The sequence below is a fragment of the Pristiophorus japonicus genome, chromosome 8 (genome assembly GCF_044704955.1).
Source record: "Pristiophorus japonicus isolate sPriJap1 chromosome 8, sPriJap1.hap1, whole genome shotgun sequence".
NCBI classification, from domain to species: Eukaryota; Metazoa; Chordata; class Chondrichthyes; family Pristiophoridae; genus Pristiophorus; species Pristiophorus japonicus.
The window spans coordinates 205528547-205546608 of record NC_091984.1 but is presented as its reverse complement, the minus strand read 5'-3'; the positions used below and the strand labels follow the sequence as shown (position 1 = coordinate 205546608).

Sequence of the window (18062 nt, the reverse complement as noted above, 5' to 3'; positions counted from 1 at the left end):
TACTGAACGAGTGTAACTCGGTAGGATACGCAACTGGACATTCAAATTGCCTATCTTCAGAATCCCGATGGTTGGTTTAGTGCCGCGTATTTGCTGACAGAAATGTGGCGTAATCTGGAGTCCCATCAAATTATTTAATCTGGAACGTGGATGATGGAAACCGAATTTTGCTCTAGAAAGGGCCCGTATTCATAATTTCAGCTGTTACTGTGACAGGACTTCAACAGCTACTGCCCCTTATTCTCGTCATAAGGGAGAATATAATTTGGGGTGGGGGTGGGGAAGAATTCTCCGATTCTGTTAACGTCTCACAAATCCACACACGTGCTCTGTATTGGGTCCGTTTTAGTCACGTTTCTGTTCACGAATGTATAGCAAATGAAGTAAAGGGAGATACGTGCCTACCACAAACATATCGATGGCATTTAAAAAAATGTTAATAAACAGTACTGAATAAATATAATCTAAACGTATTAGAAAACTTACTTGATTCCTAGACCATCTTTGTCCCTGAAGATAATGGGGACCTTGATAGTCTCTCTCTGCACATATTCAAGGGTAAAATCTGTTGCAACATACAGTAAAACTTAACTTTAGGAGAAAATTGAGAAAAGTCATCCCAACAATATATAACGTTTACTAAAAAAAAGAGATGCAATCGCTGCGTATAGGCATCGTGTTAGATTGAACAGGGATTTGCCCAGGACTCTTATTTTACGCCTTCATATATTAAACCGAGTTATTGAGATCAATGCAGCGCTTCATATGAATCCGCAGAATCAAAAATACACCGCTGTTTAACAATGTCTCTCCATTGAGGCTATGTTGACTGCCATTTGTTTAAAAAAAATTGGCAGTCACTTTGATTCGCTCTCCCCCGCCCCCAAAATATCCATCCTATGTAACGCTGGCCAAATCCCTGTTGGACAAAATTGCTGCAAATACAGACGGTTCAGATAATAGCACCATGCAAATTATAAAAGAAGATGAACGATATCAGCAGGTCTACATATAGTTATTTTATTTTGTGGATAGGTTATGGGCATTTACAACCCACACAGCTACATACATAACATTACGGTTCTCCTTTCTCACATACAGCCGTATTTATTTAATTTTTTTAACGTCTCAATGGCTTTCCTGTTTCAGATGACATATCAGGTTGAAATTGATTACATAGCAAAATATTTTATTCACAACAGGAAACAAAACAGGAAAAGAGTTGGATTGTGAGCTAATGACGATACTCGTCAAACTCTGAAGTCATAGTCTGCCTTCACGGCGGGAAATTCGAGACTGAGGCAGAGTCCACTGACCAGGCAAGCTGCAGTACTGCTGCTACAGTCGCAAGCTAGACGAGTTATACTGTACATTTTTTTTAAAAAAACACCTCTCTCCCAATTCTTACCTTTTCCTTTCATAAATTGCACGTAACTTGAACTGTATGAGTCACTACTAAGCTTTTCCTCCACATCAAAAGTCCTCATGCTGGCTATGTCATCGTCTGAGAGGTCCTCATTGTCATACCGCCTTCTACAAAATGTGCGCTATAAACAGAACAGAACCAGACCTAGATGTAACGCTACATCAGTGTTGAACCTACAACCATTTAAAATATTAGATTTTATAATGAAACACTGTATTTGTGTATTGGCTAGGCATTAAATTTAACCTTATGAATGTGCATATTTTTTCCGAAAACAGGATCAGCTTATACAACACGACTAAAGTTTACATTTGAAAATGGGGCGGACGCACTGAATGGAGGAACAGGACGTACTTGATATGCAAACATCATAACATGATTAATACTAACTGTCCTTGAAGGATGAATTAGAAGTAACTTTATCATAATAGATTTACAAACGTTCATTTATCAATTTAAAGACATTTGCGACTCTTATGCAATAGTGCATTTTAATGACGTCGTCCCATCGCGGTCCTTTCTTTGTACATTTGCATTTTAATCGTGTTTATGTGCATTTTTCGACTTTTTAAGATTACAAAAATTGCAATTGTTGGAATAATTTCACAACTCGTGGTCCAGTCTTTTTTAAGCAGCGTGGTTTTGCATACACTTTGTATTAGGCTCCTGCAGAAGCACCTTTCAGATCTGCTGTGTTATATTACTCGACATTTGCTCAACTCCGAGAAGTGATCAGATATAAAAATGAAATCACGATGTAAACGGTGCTGGAATTCATATTGCTGCAAATACTTTTGCAAACACTAACGGTCTGATCTTAGACCAAGTGGGCGCCCGGTCCAAGCAATTCGAGGCGAGTTTCACACAGCAAGATTTGAATTATTTGAATGCAATTGCATATAAATTAGGGCGGGGTGAGCTTGCATGCAAAACAAAAATAAAACGATAAAGTGAAGTTTCGGTGTCCTCGTTTTAAACTGTTCTTTTTAAGGCGGCAGGGTTTTGTAAACACGGATAATTTTTTTTGCTAGCTCTCTGGTCGCTAGGCGTCTGATTCGAGCGAATACGAGACGAGTTTGAAAAGCACAAATCCAGTCCTTCGGTATTCGACTTTTCCGTACGTCTCTGGGGTGTTTTTTTAAAAATAAACATAAAGTCACTCGGAGGCAAGGTGAAGGCCGGAGATTTGGGGGTGAGGGGTGGGGGAGAAAACAGGGGGTGAAAATGCTTTTTGGGGGACTAGGCCGTCGAGCCTGGTTGTAAGATGGAAGAGGCCAGCGGGAAGCAGCGCTTCCTCCCGCAGACATTGTAAACACATCAGAGCCACTCACTTCAGGCCACTTCCCCTCACAACTTGGAACCGTAACTGGGGCGGAAAAAAATATCAGCGAGAGCGAAGGGGAAAGAAACATTTTTTTTAAAAGCTCCCCCCACCACACTGACCCTTCAGAATTAAACAGGAAGTCACTACCCTTCCACCCCCACCCCCCCAAAAAATAATAAAAACAAACAAGAGGCCATTTCAGCTCCAGTCACACCGTGACGAGTCTCCCCTCCCCTCGATATCACTACTAGTAGCTGCACAGAGATCCTCTCACTCGCTCTCTCTTTTAATATGGCATAAAAACTCGTTACGTTACAAAAAACTACAGACCAATCTTCGTCCAGACTCTTTCTCTACATCCATTTTTGAGATAGCATTACTCTAAATCACCAATGCATCACCCAGGATTTTGTGAATCCAAATAACTTTCAGTCACTCTACAGCCCGTGTAAAAAGACACCATTTTTCTATAGGACTCTATTGCATATGACGTCATACATTTCCAAAGCCAGAAAACACCTTACGTCATGTCGTTTTCCCCTTTTTTCTATCTTTTTTAAATCAGGATTTGCTTTCCACGCTGAACGTGCAAAAAAAAAAAAATTTTTAAATCCTCTCCGTTTTGCAGGTGATTACAATAAAGCTTATTTTCTCCTCCTCCTCCCTGTTTAAATTTGCATTAGGGGGGTTTGCGTGTCCCCGCAGTTTGAGCACGAATTGTGCGAGAGAGAGGAGCACGCACGCACAGCGCCGCTTACACCACTTCCCTGTGATCGGAATGATCCAAGCGAAAGATGATCCCGGATCATGTTAGCCTGCGCCTTGCATACCGTGCTCAAAGAAATGCATCACCACAGCCCCACCAGGCTTAACTGGCTGGCCGGCACCCTTTCGATTTCAAGTTCAAGCAGTAGAAATCAACCAGATGACACTCTGGAAATAAATTCTATGTTGCACATTCTTCAGTAAATGCAGACCCGCGTGTGTGTGTGTGTGTGTGTGTGGCAGAAAAAAAAAGTACCGGAGACTGTCAATTACTAATACCTGGTTAAAGGTCAATGGTAAATCTTAGTATTAAGTTACCTGTTCATCCTACATTAACTTGTTAAAATGCAGTCCCCAACTTTTGATTTTTTTAAACAACGAAATAACTTATCAGCAAATGTTTGTTTCGTACTAAAATGACTTTTAAAGTCTCAACTTTTCTTCGCCGAGGTGAAATTCTTAAGTAATAATAAACAAATCTATACACAGATTTATTCGTCATGGTCCAGAGAATGTGCGTCGTCTGCTGCCCTCAATCCACAATGATTTTCAATTTCGTAACAATTTGTAGTTCATGAATTTCTTAGCCTTATTACGGCCGCAAATTTCGTTGAAAACAGCAATACAGAAATTTTTTTTTTACCTCCAATAACAACTTCAAAGCCGATTTCTTTGTCAAACTACTGGATTATGTCTTAAAGTACCAATACATTCACCCTTTGGAAAACTTTAATGAAAGCCATTTACTAATACAAATGTATCTGTTAAGGGAAAAGTTCTGTAGGATTCGATTATATAAAACTGTATAATCAATATTCATATATGGCCATTATTTTATTTTACCTTTATGGAAACTAAGGAACAATTCTCAAAAAAATAGGCACTTTTAAAATAGTTTTTCATTCCATCCAGTTCCCAATTGTTGCTTCCTTAACGAATGAGACTGAATGGAGAATATGGGATCTTGCTGTGACGACACAGGTGAAAGGGAAATACGTGTCTGGGTAATAACTAGCACCTCCTGGTGGCTGGCTTAGGGGGGCAGTAACGGTGCATTAGAAGCTGGATTCATATAGCCAGCAACAAAAACGTAAATATCATTTGGGCTGAAAAAGCAGAGAATAAATTACCATGAAAAGCAAATCAGAAATAAAATATTATAAAAATACATTTAAAGTACTTGGAGACACCCAGGTCTCTGCAGATCTACATTAATTACTAAAAAGATTCACAAGAATGGCACCAGATAACTTTTTCATTCAAACACGATATTCAGTGTTGTGAATTATGAGGTCAGACCTGCAACGTACTACATACATGTCAAGTTTCCTCTACTTGATTGGGCCATATCTTCACTGACACTGCTTGATGACATACAGCCTCCTTCAGAAATTATATCAGTATTAATTGATTGTCTGACAAGAAATTAACTTTTAGTGACATAACTGTTCTGCCCTCCTGCCGTACATTGAGACTCCATCCACTGTGGCCTAGATGGATGAAACTCAATCCTGAAAAGAAGCCATTTTATGACTCAAACTTATGCTACCTGTGGTACTAGGACCACTTTAGATATCTTTCTGTTGATAAACAAAGAACAAGAATAACAGTACCATTTTAACATCACAAACCTCAAACCCAGATTATGGACTCTGATTAAAAAGAGCCATCTTTCAAAGACAAGCTTTTAATGGGCAAGTAAAAATAAAGACTTGGATTTATATATCGTCTTGCACGACCTCAGGACATCCTAAAGCACTTCACAGCCAATGAAGTGCTTTTATAGTGTAATCACAATTTCAATGTAGGAAACGCGACAGCAACATCCCACAAACAGCAATGAGATCATTTTTTTTTAAAAAGGGATCAGCATCATATTGGCCAGGACACCGGGGATAACGCCCTTGCTCTTCTTCGAAATAGTGCTTTGGGATCTTTTACATCCACCCGAGAGGGCAGAGGGCTTCCGAAAGACGGCACCTCCGACAATGCAGCACTCCCTCAGTACTGAACTGGAGTGTCAGCCGAAATTTTTGTGCTCAAGACTCTGGAGTGGGACTTGCTACCAACTGAGCCATGGCTGACATTAATTTGCCTCTGTATTTATAGAACCCTCAATTTAACCTTACAACCTACAAAACTACTCACCTTCATTCCTAGACTGTCATCTTTCTTCAAGATAAAAGACCACTTATTTCCCATCACAGACTGGACATGAAAGCTCTCCCCCTCTCCAGCCCTACATGAAGCAAGTGTGAAGACAGTGTAGGTTTTAAGTCTGAACAACCAATGACCCTTGATGGCCAATCTAGTTAATTAATTCACCTACATACTATATATACATCATCATCCCCATCTGCAGCTTTTGCAACTCGAAAGACCAATGATTTACACAACTCACAAACAAAAGTTCTTGCCCTTAAACTGAGGTACCATTGGAAGCGTTGAACAGAATATGCCCACCTATCCTCCCTTAAAGAACAAGCTCCCAAGTTCATGATACAGTTCAGTATACCATACTACCAAGCAGCATTAAGTGCAAGTTAAGTGAACTCTAAAGTTGTTATTAATTTCATCTTCTGAATGTCATGGCTGGACACCACAAAATGTGTTCACTGCCTCCTATATATATCATTTTAACATAGCTCAATCCAAATAAACATGCATCCAAATTTTATATCAACACTGCAGCTAATTTCCCCCCATTTAGCATTGTAAGATTCAAGTATGGAACCTTTTCTGGATGGCAAAGGAGGAAACCTTGCACACACAGGCTCTTTCAAGAGCTGCACTGTCAAATGCAAACATTTGAGTGCACTTTCCTATAACAGATCTTTATGCTATAGGACATAAATTGTTTATACAGAACGTCTGAGAAACACATCTTCAACCAAATAAAATTCCTCAGAATTATTGTTGCCACCTTTTTCAGGTTTTTTGAGTCATCCTGGGTATCAGGAAATGCACGGAGAAACTTCTCTAGCCAAGGTCTCAACTTCAGTTCTATGGCAACATTTTGGTAGTATTTTAAAAAAAAACTTTTATTTATAGTATCTTTCAGGACAAGTTGACAAGACTATTAAAAAAGCATATGGGATCCTTGGCTTTATAAATAGAGACACAGGAACAGGAGTAGGCCATTTAGCCCCTCAAGCCTTTTCCGCTAATCAATGAGATCATGGCTGATCTGCGACCTAACTCCATATACCCATCTTTGCCCTAGATCTCTGAATACCTTTGGTTAACAAAAATCTAGCAATTTCAGATTTAAAATTAACAATTGATCTAGTATCAATTGCCGTTTGCGGAAGAGAATTGCAAACTTCTACCACACTTTGTGAGTAGAAGTGTTTCCTAATTTCACTCCTGAAAGGTCTGGCTCTAATTTTTAGACGATGCCCTAGTAATAGACTCCCCAACCAGCAGAAATAGTTTCTCTCTGTCTACGCTATCTGTTCGTCTTAATATCTTGAAAACTTTGATCAGATCAGCTCTTAACCTTCTAAATTCCAGGGAATACAACACTAGTTTGTGTAATCTTTCCTAGTAATTTAACCCCTGGAGTCTGGGTATCATTCTGGTGAACAAAAACAAGGAAGTTATGTTAAACATTTATAAATCTCTGGTTAGGCCTCAGCTGGAGTACTGTGTCCAATTCAGGGCACCACACTTTAGGAAGAATGTTAAGGCCTTGGAAAGGGTACAAAGGTGATCTACTGGAATGATACCAGGGATGAATGACTTTAGTTATGTGGAGTCAAGAAAAGCTGGGATTGTTCTCCTTATCGCAGAAAAGCTTAAGGAGATATTTAATAGAAGTGTTCAAAGTTATGAAGGGCTTTGATAAGAGTAAACAAGGAGAAACTGCTTCCATAACCAGAAGATAATTAGCAAAAGAACCAGAGGGGAGATAAGGTGAAATTTATTTACGCAGCGAGTTATGATGATCTGGGATGCACTGCCTGAAAGGGTGGCAGAAACAGGTTCAGTTGTAAATTTCAAAAGGGGATTGGATATATACTTGAAAAAGAAAAAAAAGTAGGGGAGTGGGACTAATTGGATAGTTCTTTCAAAGAGCCGGCACAGGCACGATGGGCTGAATGGCCTCCTTTTGTGCAATATGACTATGATTCACATCCTCGGAACATCCCGAAGTGTTTCACAGCCACAGAAGTATTTTTGATGTGTAGTCACTGTTGTAACATAAGCAAACATGGCAGCCAATTTGCACACAGCAAGGTCCCACAAACAGCACTGAGATAAAATGACCAGATAATCTGTTTTTAGTTATGTTGGTTGAGGGATAAATGTTGGCCAGTACACTGAGAGTACTCCCTTGCTCTTGTTTGAAAGGCCACCAAGAGATTTATTTCTGAACTAGATTGTCTTAGATGCATCATGTAGTTGGATCTTGGCCTGCTCAACAGGTGTTGTGCCGAAAGGGCTAAAATGCCATCAGTAACCTGATGCTATATTTGCATGACACCAGGAAACAGGAGTCAGAAATGCCTCGCTAGTTTGCATACCCAACCATGATTGTACTATTTGTACAGACTCCCACTTATTTATTTTAGATATGGCTTTTGAAAATATTGGGCAACTGATCCCAAGCCCAGATTATGGCTCTCCATACTTAGAGAAGGCTAATGTCACATTTTGGTCAAGCGGACTATTTGTTCATAAAAGGATTTTGGTGCTTTATATTAAAATGTTGCAAAGTTAAATTCAGCTCAAGGGGTGAAATCTACGTCACACGCTTCTTGAAAATTAGAATTCACATGAAGCACCTATCCAGATTGGTTGAGATAATGGAAATTCTTCAAAAACATCCCAGTAAAAAAGGCCTTTTACGTTAAATGGCAAAGGAATCAAACCTAAAGACAGAATCCGCTCAAGTTCAAGACTGACCAGTTTTAGAGGGTCTTCTGGTCAACAGAGTGCATTTAGCCTGCCAATATGGAGAAGGTGACAAACTTTGTTACTTTCTGTGTTAGAGTGTCAGCCTTGGCTCAGTGGTAGCACTCTCACCTGAGTCAGAAGGTTGTGGGTTCAAGTCCCACTACAGAGACTTGAGCATAAAAATCTAGGCTGACAGTTCAGTGCAGCACTGAGGGAGCACAGTACTGTTGGAGGTGCCATCTTTTCGATGAGATAGTAAACCGAGGTCACGTCTGCCCTCTCAGGTGGATGTAAAGGATCCCACAACACTATTCAAATAAGAGCAGGGGAGTTGTGGCCAATATTTATCCCTCAATCAACATCACTAAAAACAGATTATCTGGTCATTATCACATTGCTGTTTGTGGGACCTTGTTTGTGCAAATTGGTGCAATGTTTCCTACATTACAACAGTAACAAATTCAAATAAAAATCTACTGCTGACTCAAAATTTCTAATAGCCACCTCATGGCTTGAAGCTCCAAGTTTCCTGGTTTGCGCCAAGGAATGGAATTGACTGCATGTTTTCAGAATGTAAGACAAATATCAGTTTGAAACCCTGAAGTCCATAAAGGGTCAAGAGCCTATTGTTCTTTCGGCTATTACAAAAATAGAAGAACTAAATTCCTAGCTTTACCCTAGTTGAGATCAACTAATTCAACACAAACCACTAACTGGGTAGTGCACATAGCCACAAATGCATCAGGGGAGTTGAAGGAAACTTTCTCCGCGCCCTGAAAAAAGCAGAAGTTTCTGCATTTCTGTCGTCAAAATGTCTCCCAGTAGAGGATGAAAGTTATTTGTTTATATGAAGACATCGGTTGGTGCCACACAAGTATATTCTGCTATGATGTAAATTTTCAGTCATATTCTGCTTCCCCCATTTGCTATGGAGCTTTTTGATTTTACTGTACTGCTCAGAGGCTGGATGCATCATCAACAATGGTAGCATCACCAGAAATGTATTGCAACTTAGATACAACTGTACCAACACAGTACCTGTACTGCAAAATATTCAAGAGATATAAAATGTTATATATATTCCTCTCTGGAATATAAATTCATGTATAGCACAACCGTCCTGTAATTCTTTCTCCATCACATTGCTATACAAAAACTCCACTGCTGAGCCCGTCTCGTCCTCACCCAACTTCCATACATGGCACTTCCAGTTTATTAGCAATCAGGAGCAGAAACCCTCTGATGATTTGCTTTCTTAACTCAGGAGTGCCAAGATCAACAAACTTGGCACAGATCAAAGATCGAAGTTGGAACCTTTCCCTCTGGATGGTTCAGCAACTCACTGCTTTAGCTGAGCCATCAGGAGAGTTGAAATGTAATTTTTTTTTTTAACAAACTGAAAACTTGTTCCTCCTGCTCATGATGCAAAATGGATTCTGTATTATTATATACCAGAAAAAAAAATATTTTCATATCAGCAGCCCTACCAATTTCCAACATAGAACTGTACCAGCCTCTAGTTTATTTGGTAATATTTATTCAGTGTTGTTACATTGGCATCAGTATTGATATATCATTGAATAAAACCAAGTTAATACAATAAAATCTGTCAATAACAACCTTTTAGTCTTACCTCAGGTAGCCTTTGTGAAATATTTAATCTTGTTGAGCCGATAAAAAACACACTATTTATAGAATCTCCTCTCTAACCATGCCACTCATTATAAACCCAATATTTAAATATATAGATATTCAAGGGAGAATGGATGTGATCAGGAGAAATTCTTGTGTATTAATTTAAGGTCACACGAAAAACCTAATCTCCATGTAAAAAAAATACATAATCCAGAGCCCCAACATAGCAAGCCCCAATGAGTATTTTCCATCTCCACAGTTGTCAGGTGTAGTGAGTAGAATATTTGAGTGAAAGCTAAAGTAGACTAAACCAGCAATTTAAATAATACGATTTTACAGTTTTGCAGATGGAAGGAAGAGAAAAGACTGTGACATCCCCTATTTTTTAGGAGCAAGAAGTAAAATTTAGAATGAAATGATAAATTAAAAACCAACCTGATATTAAATGTTACCCACTTTACAACAGTGACTACACTCCAAAAGTACTTAATTGGCTGTAAAGCGCTTTGAGACATCTGGTGGTCGTGAAAGGTGCTATATAAATGCAAGTCTTTCTTTTTAAAAGGAAATCAATCTTTGAAGGACACTTTATAGGAGAGAATTAAAGGCATGAAAAGTGACAGCATTGAGACAGAGAAAATCTGATTTTAATTTGGGTACTGAATCAGGAGTTATGATAAAATGCATGTGCAACTGGAACTATAAATTCAAACAGTAAGACCACAACAACCAGATTAGCCTTAGAGAATTTTGTTAAGAAACTCATGGGAAAAAAAAAGCGGCAACGTTTATATTTAAAAAATGAACACAAATCTAATATTAACAGTTGGTAGCACTCTTAACTGAGTCAGAAGGTTGTCAGTTCAAGCCTCACTAGAGACTTAAACACATAATCTAGACTGACTCATCAATGCAGTACTGAGGGAGTGCTGTACTGTTGGAAGTGCCATTTTGCAGGTGCGATGTCAAAACAAGACTCCATATACATGCTTGGGTAGGTGTTAAATATCCCATGACACTATTCGAAGAGCAGGACAGTTCTGGTGTCCCAGTGAATATTCCTCCCTCAAACACCACAACCAAAAACAGATTATTCATTAATTTGTGGGACCTTGCTCTGCACAAATTGGTTGCAGTGTTTGCCTACATAACAATGACTGCACTTCAAAAGTACTTCATTGGTTGTAAAGCATTTTGGACGTATTGCTGATGCCATAATGTGCTATATAAATGCAAGTTATTTATTTCCCCTGATTCCCAAGTGGATAATGGCACCACCCTATGTCATATTGCATAAAACTAAAGACTGGATGGTTGATCACACCATCCTCCTCCAACGTCTCTCCTCTGTCGACCAGCTGGACGGGATAGTACTCGCCTGGTTCCATTCTTATCTGTCCGCTTGTAGTCAGAGAATCACCTGCAAGGGCTTATCTTCCTGCACCATTACCTCTGGCGTCGCCCAAGCATCTAGCGATGCCCCCCTCCTATTTCTCATTTACATGCTTCCCCTTGGCAGCATCATTCAAAAACACATCAGGTTCCACATGTATGCTGACAAAACCCAGCTCCATCTCACCACCACCTCTCTCAACCCCTCCACAGTCTCTAAATTGTTCGACATCCAGTACTGGACGAGCAGAAATTTCCTCCAACTATATACTGAGATCGAAGCCATTGTCTTCGGTCCGTGCAATTAACTCCGTTCCCTAGCTACCGACTCAATCCCTCTCCCTGGCAATTGCCTGAGGCTGAACCAGACTGTTCGCAACCTTGGTGTCATATTTGACCGTGAGGTGAGCTTCCAACCACATACCTCTAGACTTGACTATTCCAATGCACTCCTGGTTGGCCTCCCACATTCTACCCTACATAAATGTGAGGTCATCCAAAGCTCGGCTGCCCATCTCCTAACTCGCACCAAGTCCCATTCACCCATCACCTCGAATGCTCACTGACCTACACAGGCTCCTGGTTATGCAACGCCTCAATTTTAAAATTCTCATATTTGTTCTCAAATCCCTCTACAGCCTCACCCCTCTCTATCTCTGTAACCTCCTCCAGCCCTACAATCCTGCACTCCTGTAATTCTGGCCTCTTGTGCATCCCTGATTTTAATCACTCCATCATTGCGGCTATGCCTTCAGCTACTGAGGCCCAAAGTGCTGGAATTCCCTCACTAAACCGCTCCGACTCTCGACCTCTCTTTCCTCCTTCAAGAGGCTCCTTAAAACCTACCTCTTTGACAAAGCTTTTGGCTTTCTGCCCTAATATCTCCTTATTTGGTTCGGTGTCAAATTTTGTTTGATAACACTCCCTGGAAGCACCTTGCGACGTTTTACAGCATTAAAGGTGCCATATAAATGCAAGTAGTTGTTGTTGCAGGTTTGATTCCCAGCCTGCAATGAATTAGTTTATTTCACTGGGGCAGTCGTCGACATGATGCAATCAGCCTTCGTGTTAATGGGTTAGCCACAAGGAAAGAATCAGCACCGCGTGTTTCCAGAGTCACTCTAGCTCAGAGTGCATGTGTGGGGATCTGAAGCCAAGACGTGCGTCACAAAATTAGATTACAAAAACATTTTTTTAAAGCCCATAATTTCCTCCTAGAATTTTAATCAACAACACTTCTGTAGCCCAGTGCCTCCGCACGTTTATGGACTCATATGTTGTGCGTCTTAATGTCTTTTATGCAACCAATGAGATCATTAACTCACCAAATGAGGAGATGCAGTGTTGAATCTCCATATGTGATCAAGTATGGCATTCTCCAGTGTTTCTGGTATCTCCATATATTGTTATATCCTGCCGCTTTCCTATTTTTTTTTTTTTAAGATCTCTTTTTGATTTTCTTCAGTTCCTGCCCTTTCACAATTTTCCTCTTTCAGAAACAAATTGTATTCATATAGCACCTTTAACGTAGTAAAACATCCCAAGGCGCGTCACAGGAGTATTAATACTATAAGCCAAAAAACCAGCAGAGACGACAAAAATAATTGTTGGGAAATAATGGAAACTGTGAAATAAACTACTAGAGGAAATGTGAAGAGAATTTGGACCCAATGGAATGCTGGGAAATTACTTTAAAAAATTAATAGAAAATTGGCAAAATCTGATGATTAAGGGGTTTTGTTTTTTTACACAAGTGGATTCGCCAATATAGTTTCGGAATAATCATGTGTTAAAAATACTTGATAAAGTTTCACTTCAAATGAGAACTGCTACATTAAAATTGAGAAGTATTTAATAGATTTTGCACATTAAAAATATGAAAATGAGAGATCATGAACATTAAAAATAATTAAAGTTTAGTTTAAAAAGACAAAGCCCCAATTTCATATTATGCCAGATTTTCCCATGACTGATTTTTATTTTTTTGTAGCGAGCAAGAGTTCCATGCAACAACAGTTGTTTGGCAGCAATTAAAAAGTATGTTCAAAATAAGTTGCCCATACATTCATTTCCTTCGAATAAGCATGGAGGATTTTCCTGTATTCAATGTTGCTTCATGCTCCCTGCTTCGTCATCTTCAACTTCCACCGAAATACTCTCTGGTGTGAGGTTTTAACCACCTCTGAGGATCTAAGGTGGTGTGTGTTGCACAGCACCATGGTGAGGAATAAGCATCCATGCCCCAATTTTTCAAGCCTTTCCTCATATTTATATTTCCTTATTCCAGACAACATCCCAGTGAATTGCATTGTACCCTTGCTAAAGCCTCAATATCCTTCCTATAGCGTAGAGTCCAATATTGCTAAGCATTACCTCTTAGCTTTTATTTTCTATACCTCCTATGATATAATCCAGCTTTTTACTGTCTTATCAAGCTGAGGTGCTTCCTTTAATATCATGTGAACCTGTACCCCCAAATCTGTACACAGCAAGGAGCATAATTTCAATTTAATGTATAATTAATGTTATTTTTCTTAAATAAAAATCACCTCACACTTAATGATATCCCTCGGAAATGCCCTAGCAAGCCACTCCGTTGTCAAGAAGGCAGCTCACCACCACCACCTTCTCAAAAGTAATTCGGGATGGGCAATAAATGCTGGCTTTGCCAGCAATACCCCTATTCCGTAAATGAATTCTTAAAAAAAAATGTACTCTATTTCCCCATCTTATTAATATTGTTTTGCAGCTTCCTTTGGTCTTCTAAGGAATTAACCATACCTCCTATTTTGGTATCATCTGTTTTTGACACCACTTCCTCTATCATTGATATACACAGTGAACAGGTGGACAAAGCCCCATGAGAATTTCACTGTTCTTCACTGGGATCTTTTACACCCACCTGAATATGCAGACAGAACTAAGTATAGTACTCTTTATTTTGTACTCATAATATAACTTAAAACCTATTTGTTTTCCCTGTAACTAACTCACACTGCTTGTGCACCTTTATTAACTTTTATTTATATAGCGCCTTTAACGTAGTAAAACATCCTAAGGCACTTCACAACAATTTTACAATACATTAGATATTGACCATTGAGGGAAAGAGAGAAAAAGAGAGAGAAGGAAATGTAAAAAGAGATTAAAGCTCGGGTCCAACGTGATCAATCATTACCCTCAGGTCTGTTTTAATTAGTTACCTTTAATGTGCATGGTGTAAGCAAGCTGGAAGTTTTCTAACCCCAAGTTCATAACACTGCACTTGTCCACGTTAAGTGACATTGCTAAGCATGAGACTGTTCACCAAAACTCATCCTGCAATCTACTGGTTTGGTCTGAATTACTAACTTCCATGCACACTCTCATGTTAGCAGGAAATGATTTATTTAAGTCCATCTCTAAATCAGTAATAAAAATGAGGAACAGCAATTGTTACAATACATTCGTGAGCCGATCCCAGTGAGATGCATCCACTCCCATTAACAACATAATACAGTTTCAGTCTAAAATACTCCACTAATCATACCAAACATTAAAGAAAAAAATATACATTTGCATTAAGGTATTTTCTCAAACATTTGTCATTCTCTCACATATTATGTACTTATACTAAACCAAGAGGACAGACAGCTGTATGACCTGCTCCCATGTCTATCCCAATACTCCTCCAAATCTTGTCATCTAATGGGAAGTATAGAGAACAACAACAACATGTCTTTATATACTGCCTTTAACATAGTAAAACGTTCCAAGGCACTTCACAGGAATATTTTTCGACAAAACAAATAAATTTGACACTGAGCCACACAAGAAGAAATTACGGCAGATGACCAAAAGCTTGGTCAAAGAGGTAGGTTTTAAGGAGCATCTTAAAAGGAGGAAAGAGATGTAGTGAGGCGGAGAGATTTAGGGAGGGAGTCCCAGAGCTTGGGGCCCAGGTAGCTGAAGATACGGCCACCAATGGTTGAGCAGTTATAATCAGGGATGCTCAAGAGGGTAGAATTTGAGGAGTTGCAGACATCTTGGGAGGCTGTGAGGCTGAAGGAGATTACAGAGATAGGGAGGGGCAAGGCCATGGAGGGATTTGTAAACAAGGATGAGAATTTTGAAATCGTGGCGTTGCTTAACTGGGAGCCAATGTAGGTCAGTGAGCACAGAAGTGATGAGTGAGCGGGACTTGGTGCGAGTTAGGACATGGGCTGCCGAGTTTTGGATGACCTCAAGTTTACGTAGGGTAGAATGTGGGAGGCCAGTCAGGAATGTGTTGGAGTAGTCAAGTCTAGAGGTAACAAAAGCATGGATGAGAGTTTCAGCTGCATGTGAGCTGAGGCAGGGGCGGAGATGGGCAATGTTATTGAGGTGGAAATAGACGGTTTTAGTTATGCCGCGACTATGTGGCCAGAAGCTCATTTCGGGATCAAATATGACACTTAGATTATGAACAGTCTGGTTCAGCCTCAGACAGATGCTAGGGAGAGGGATGGAGTCAGCAGCTAGGGAACGGAGTTTGTAGCGGGGACCAAAGACAATGGCTTCGATCTTCCCAATATTTAATTGGAGAAAATTTCTGCTCATAAAGGTACTGAATGTTGGACAAGCAGTCTGACAATTTAGAAACCGTGGAGGGGTCGAGGGACGTGGTAGTGAAGTAGAGCTGGGTGTCGTCAGCGTACATGCGGAAACTGACGCCGTGTTTTCGGAAGATGTCGCCAAGGGGCAGCATACAGATGAGAAATAGGAGGGGGTTGGGGGTACCAGAGGTAACGAACAGCTTTCAGCTTTCTAGCCCTTCTTCCAGTGAAAAGCCTCATCAGCACAACTCAAAATCAGGAACACAACCCTCGTACAGCACAGTAATCCATACAATTATCCAAAACATCTCTGGCTGCAGCTCTTTAATTCAAATTTCAATAAAACCACCAGGGATGACTTAAATTATGACAAATCCTGCAAATTTCCAAACTGTGACAGCCAATCAGAGACTGTATAAGCAATTGGGAAAGGCAGCATTATCTCCCAAACATAACACCAACATTTCAACAAGGCAATAAAGACAGAAAAAATGACTTCTCAATTTACATTTTTGAAACTTTCTCGGTAGCCCCTGGAAAAATCAGTCTACCAGTCCAAAGCCAGATGGTTAGCAGCTCAATTAATAATACTGCGATTATCAATTTAGATTTTCTGCTGTTATGTGCCTCAATGCCTCCACTAACTACCACTTTCAGAATGTAGGTGGTGTACTGCATTCAATAGTTGGCGAAATATACTTAGGGGTTGGGCGGGTGGGTAATTGAGTTGGGTAAAATTGTGTTTCTGAAACCTGGAAGTTCCAACTGGGCAGCAAAACATTACAGCCAATCATTGACGGTTGTGGATGTTATGCCTTAAAGAACTGGTCAAATGTCCAGTCTCAAAAAGGCCAATAGATTGAAGTTATGAGAATACCAACACAATTCAGAATATAGATTCACAACACCGATCATAACAGTGAATGATGGTGCCTACTAAATGAAAAGCAAAAAATTAACACGCGAAAAACGATTAAGAGCCATGATATCCTTCAGGGCCTCGCAATTCCTAAAACCATTACTGCCATGCTCTCCCACATCACCCTCCCCCTCAGCCACGATTTAGTGTTTTATATATTTTTTTAAATCAAACTTACAACTTTTTTTGTACAACTCTAAATCGTTACCATACAGCTTTAATGCAAAAATATCAAACCGGAAAATGTTTTAAAATAAACTTGGTTTTTAATTTTTTTTTCTAACCCTTCGTAACGTGTATTTTCAAAGTGACACTGACTAAAGGCCTGTGTATAAGCCACACTCCAGCGCATTAATCGGACTAACTTACTTCGGTATCGGGTCGCTTTCCTTCTGATATGAGAACTGCAATGGGAGGATTGTGTGTTGGGTGTTGGATTGGGGACGAAAATGAGAGAGAAAGAGAGAGAGAAAAGCCGGAGTCCGCCCCGCTCACTATCAGGTTCTTTCTAGAGCCGTTTATATGCAAAACACTTTCAAGTCCTTCCTACCATCAGCTCAGCCTTGCTCAGCACAAACTGGCAGAGGCGGCAATACTGAGAACCAATGGCTCGGGATTGGGAGTGGGGGGAGGGAGGGAGGTGGCAAAAGGACTCGCTGCTGTCTTGTGCGCAGTGAGCGCACCGGTTGCGATGCGGGTCAGAGTTTGAATCGATCTCTGGCTGACAGAGGGCGGGCGCAATGGTGGCGGCAGGCGGTGCAGGCCTGGCTCTGGGCCCGCCCCCACGCCGTGAGCGTCAGCCGGAGCCCACATCATGTAATTGACAGGCCCTGGCCCCGCCCCCACACCGTGAGCGTCAGCCGGAGCCCACATCGGGTGATTGACATGCCCTGGCCCCGCCTCCACACCGTGAGCGTCAGCCAGAGCCCACATCGGGTGATTGACATGCCCTGGCCCCGCCCCCGCCCCATACCGTGAGCGTCTGCCGGAGCCCACATCGGGTGATTGACATGCCCTGGCCCCGCCCCCCACACCGGTCGCGTCAGCCGAGCCCAGATCGGATGATTGACAGGTGCCGCTAGGGCTCGGCTCGCTCACAATCGCCACCCCGCGACTGAGCGCAGCGGC

The 18062-nt window shown here is 40.6% G+C and overlaps 1 protein-coding gene across 8 annotated transcripts in view; it reads right to left on the bottom strand.

Moving 5' to 3' along the window:
• kdm2bb (lysine (K)-specific demethylase 2Bb) overlaps positions 1-17383 on the bottom strand; it is a 251822-nt gene extending 234439 nt beyond the window's left edge. For 2 of the 8 annotated variants that reach the window (XM_070887820.1, XM_070887822.1), the window contains exons 1-3: positions 4359-4497; positions 1409-1547; positions 487-565 (exon numbers count right to left, since the gene is read on the bottom strand). In XM_070887820.1, coding sequence (XP_070743921.1) covers positions 487-565; positions 1409-1547; positions 4359-4418 — 278 coding nt within the window. In that variant the 5' untranslated portion in view covers positions 4419-4497. Of the gene's footprint in view, positions 1-486; positions 566-1408; positions 1548-3080; positions 3221-3274; positions 3513-3580; positions 3701-4358; positions 4498-5663; positions 5755-17303 lie in introns of those variants that run through there. The other 6 variants (XM_070887823.1, XM_070887824.1, XM_070887821.1 and 3 more) reach the window with 5 other exon arrangements.
• Between the last annotated feature and the right edge of the window lie 679 nt (positions 17384-18062).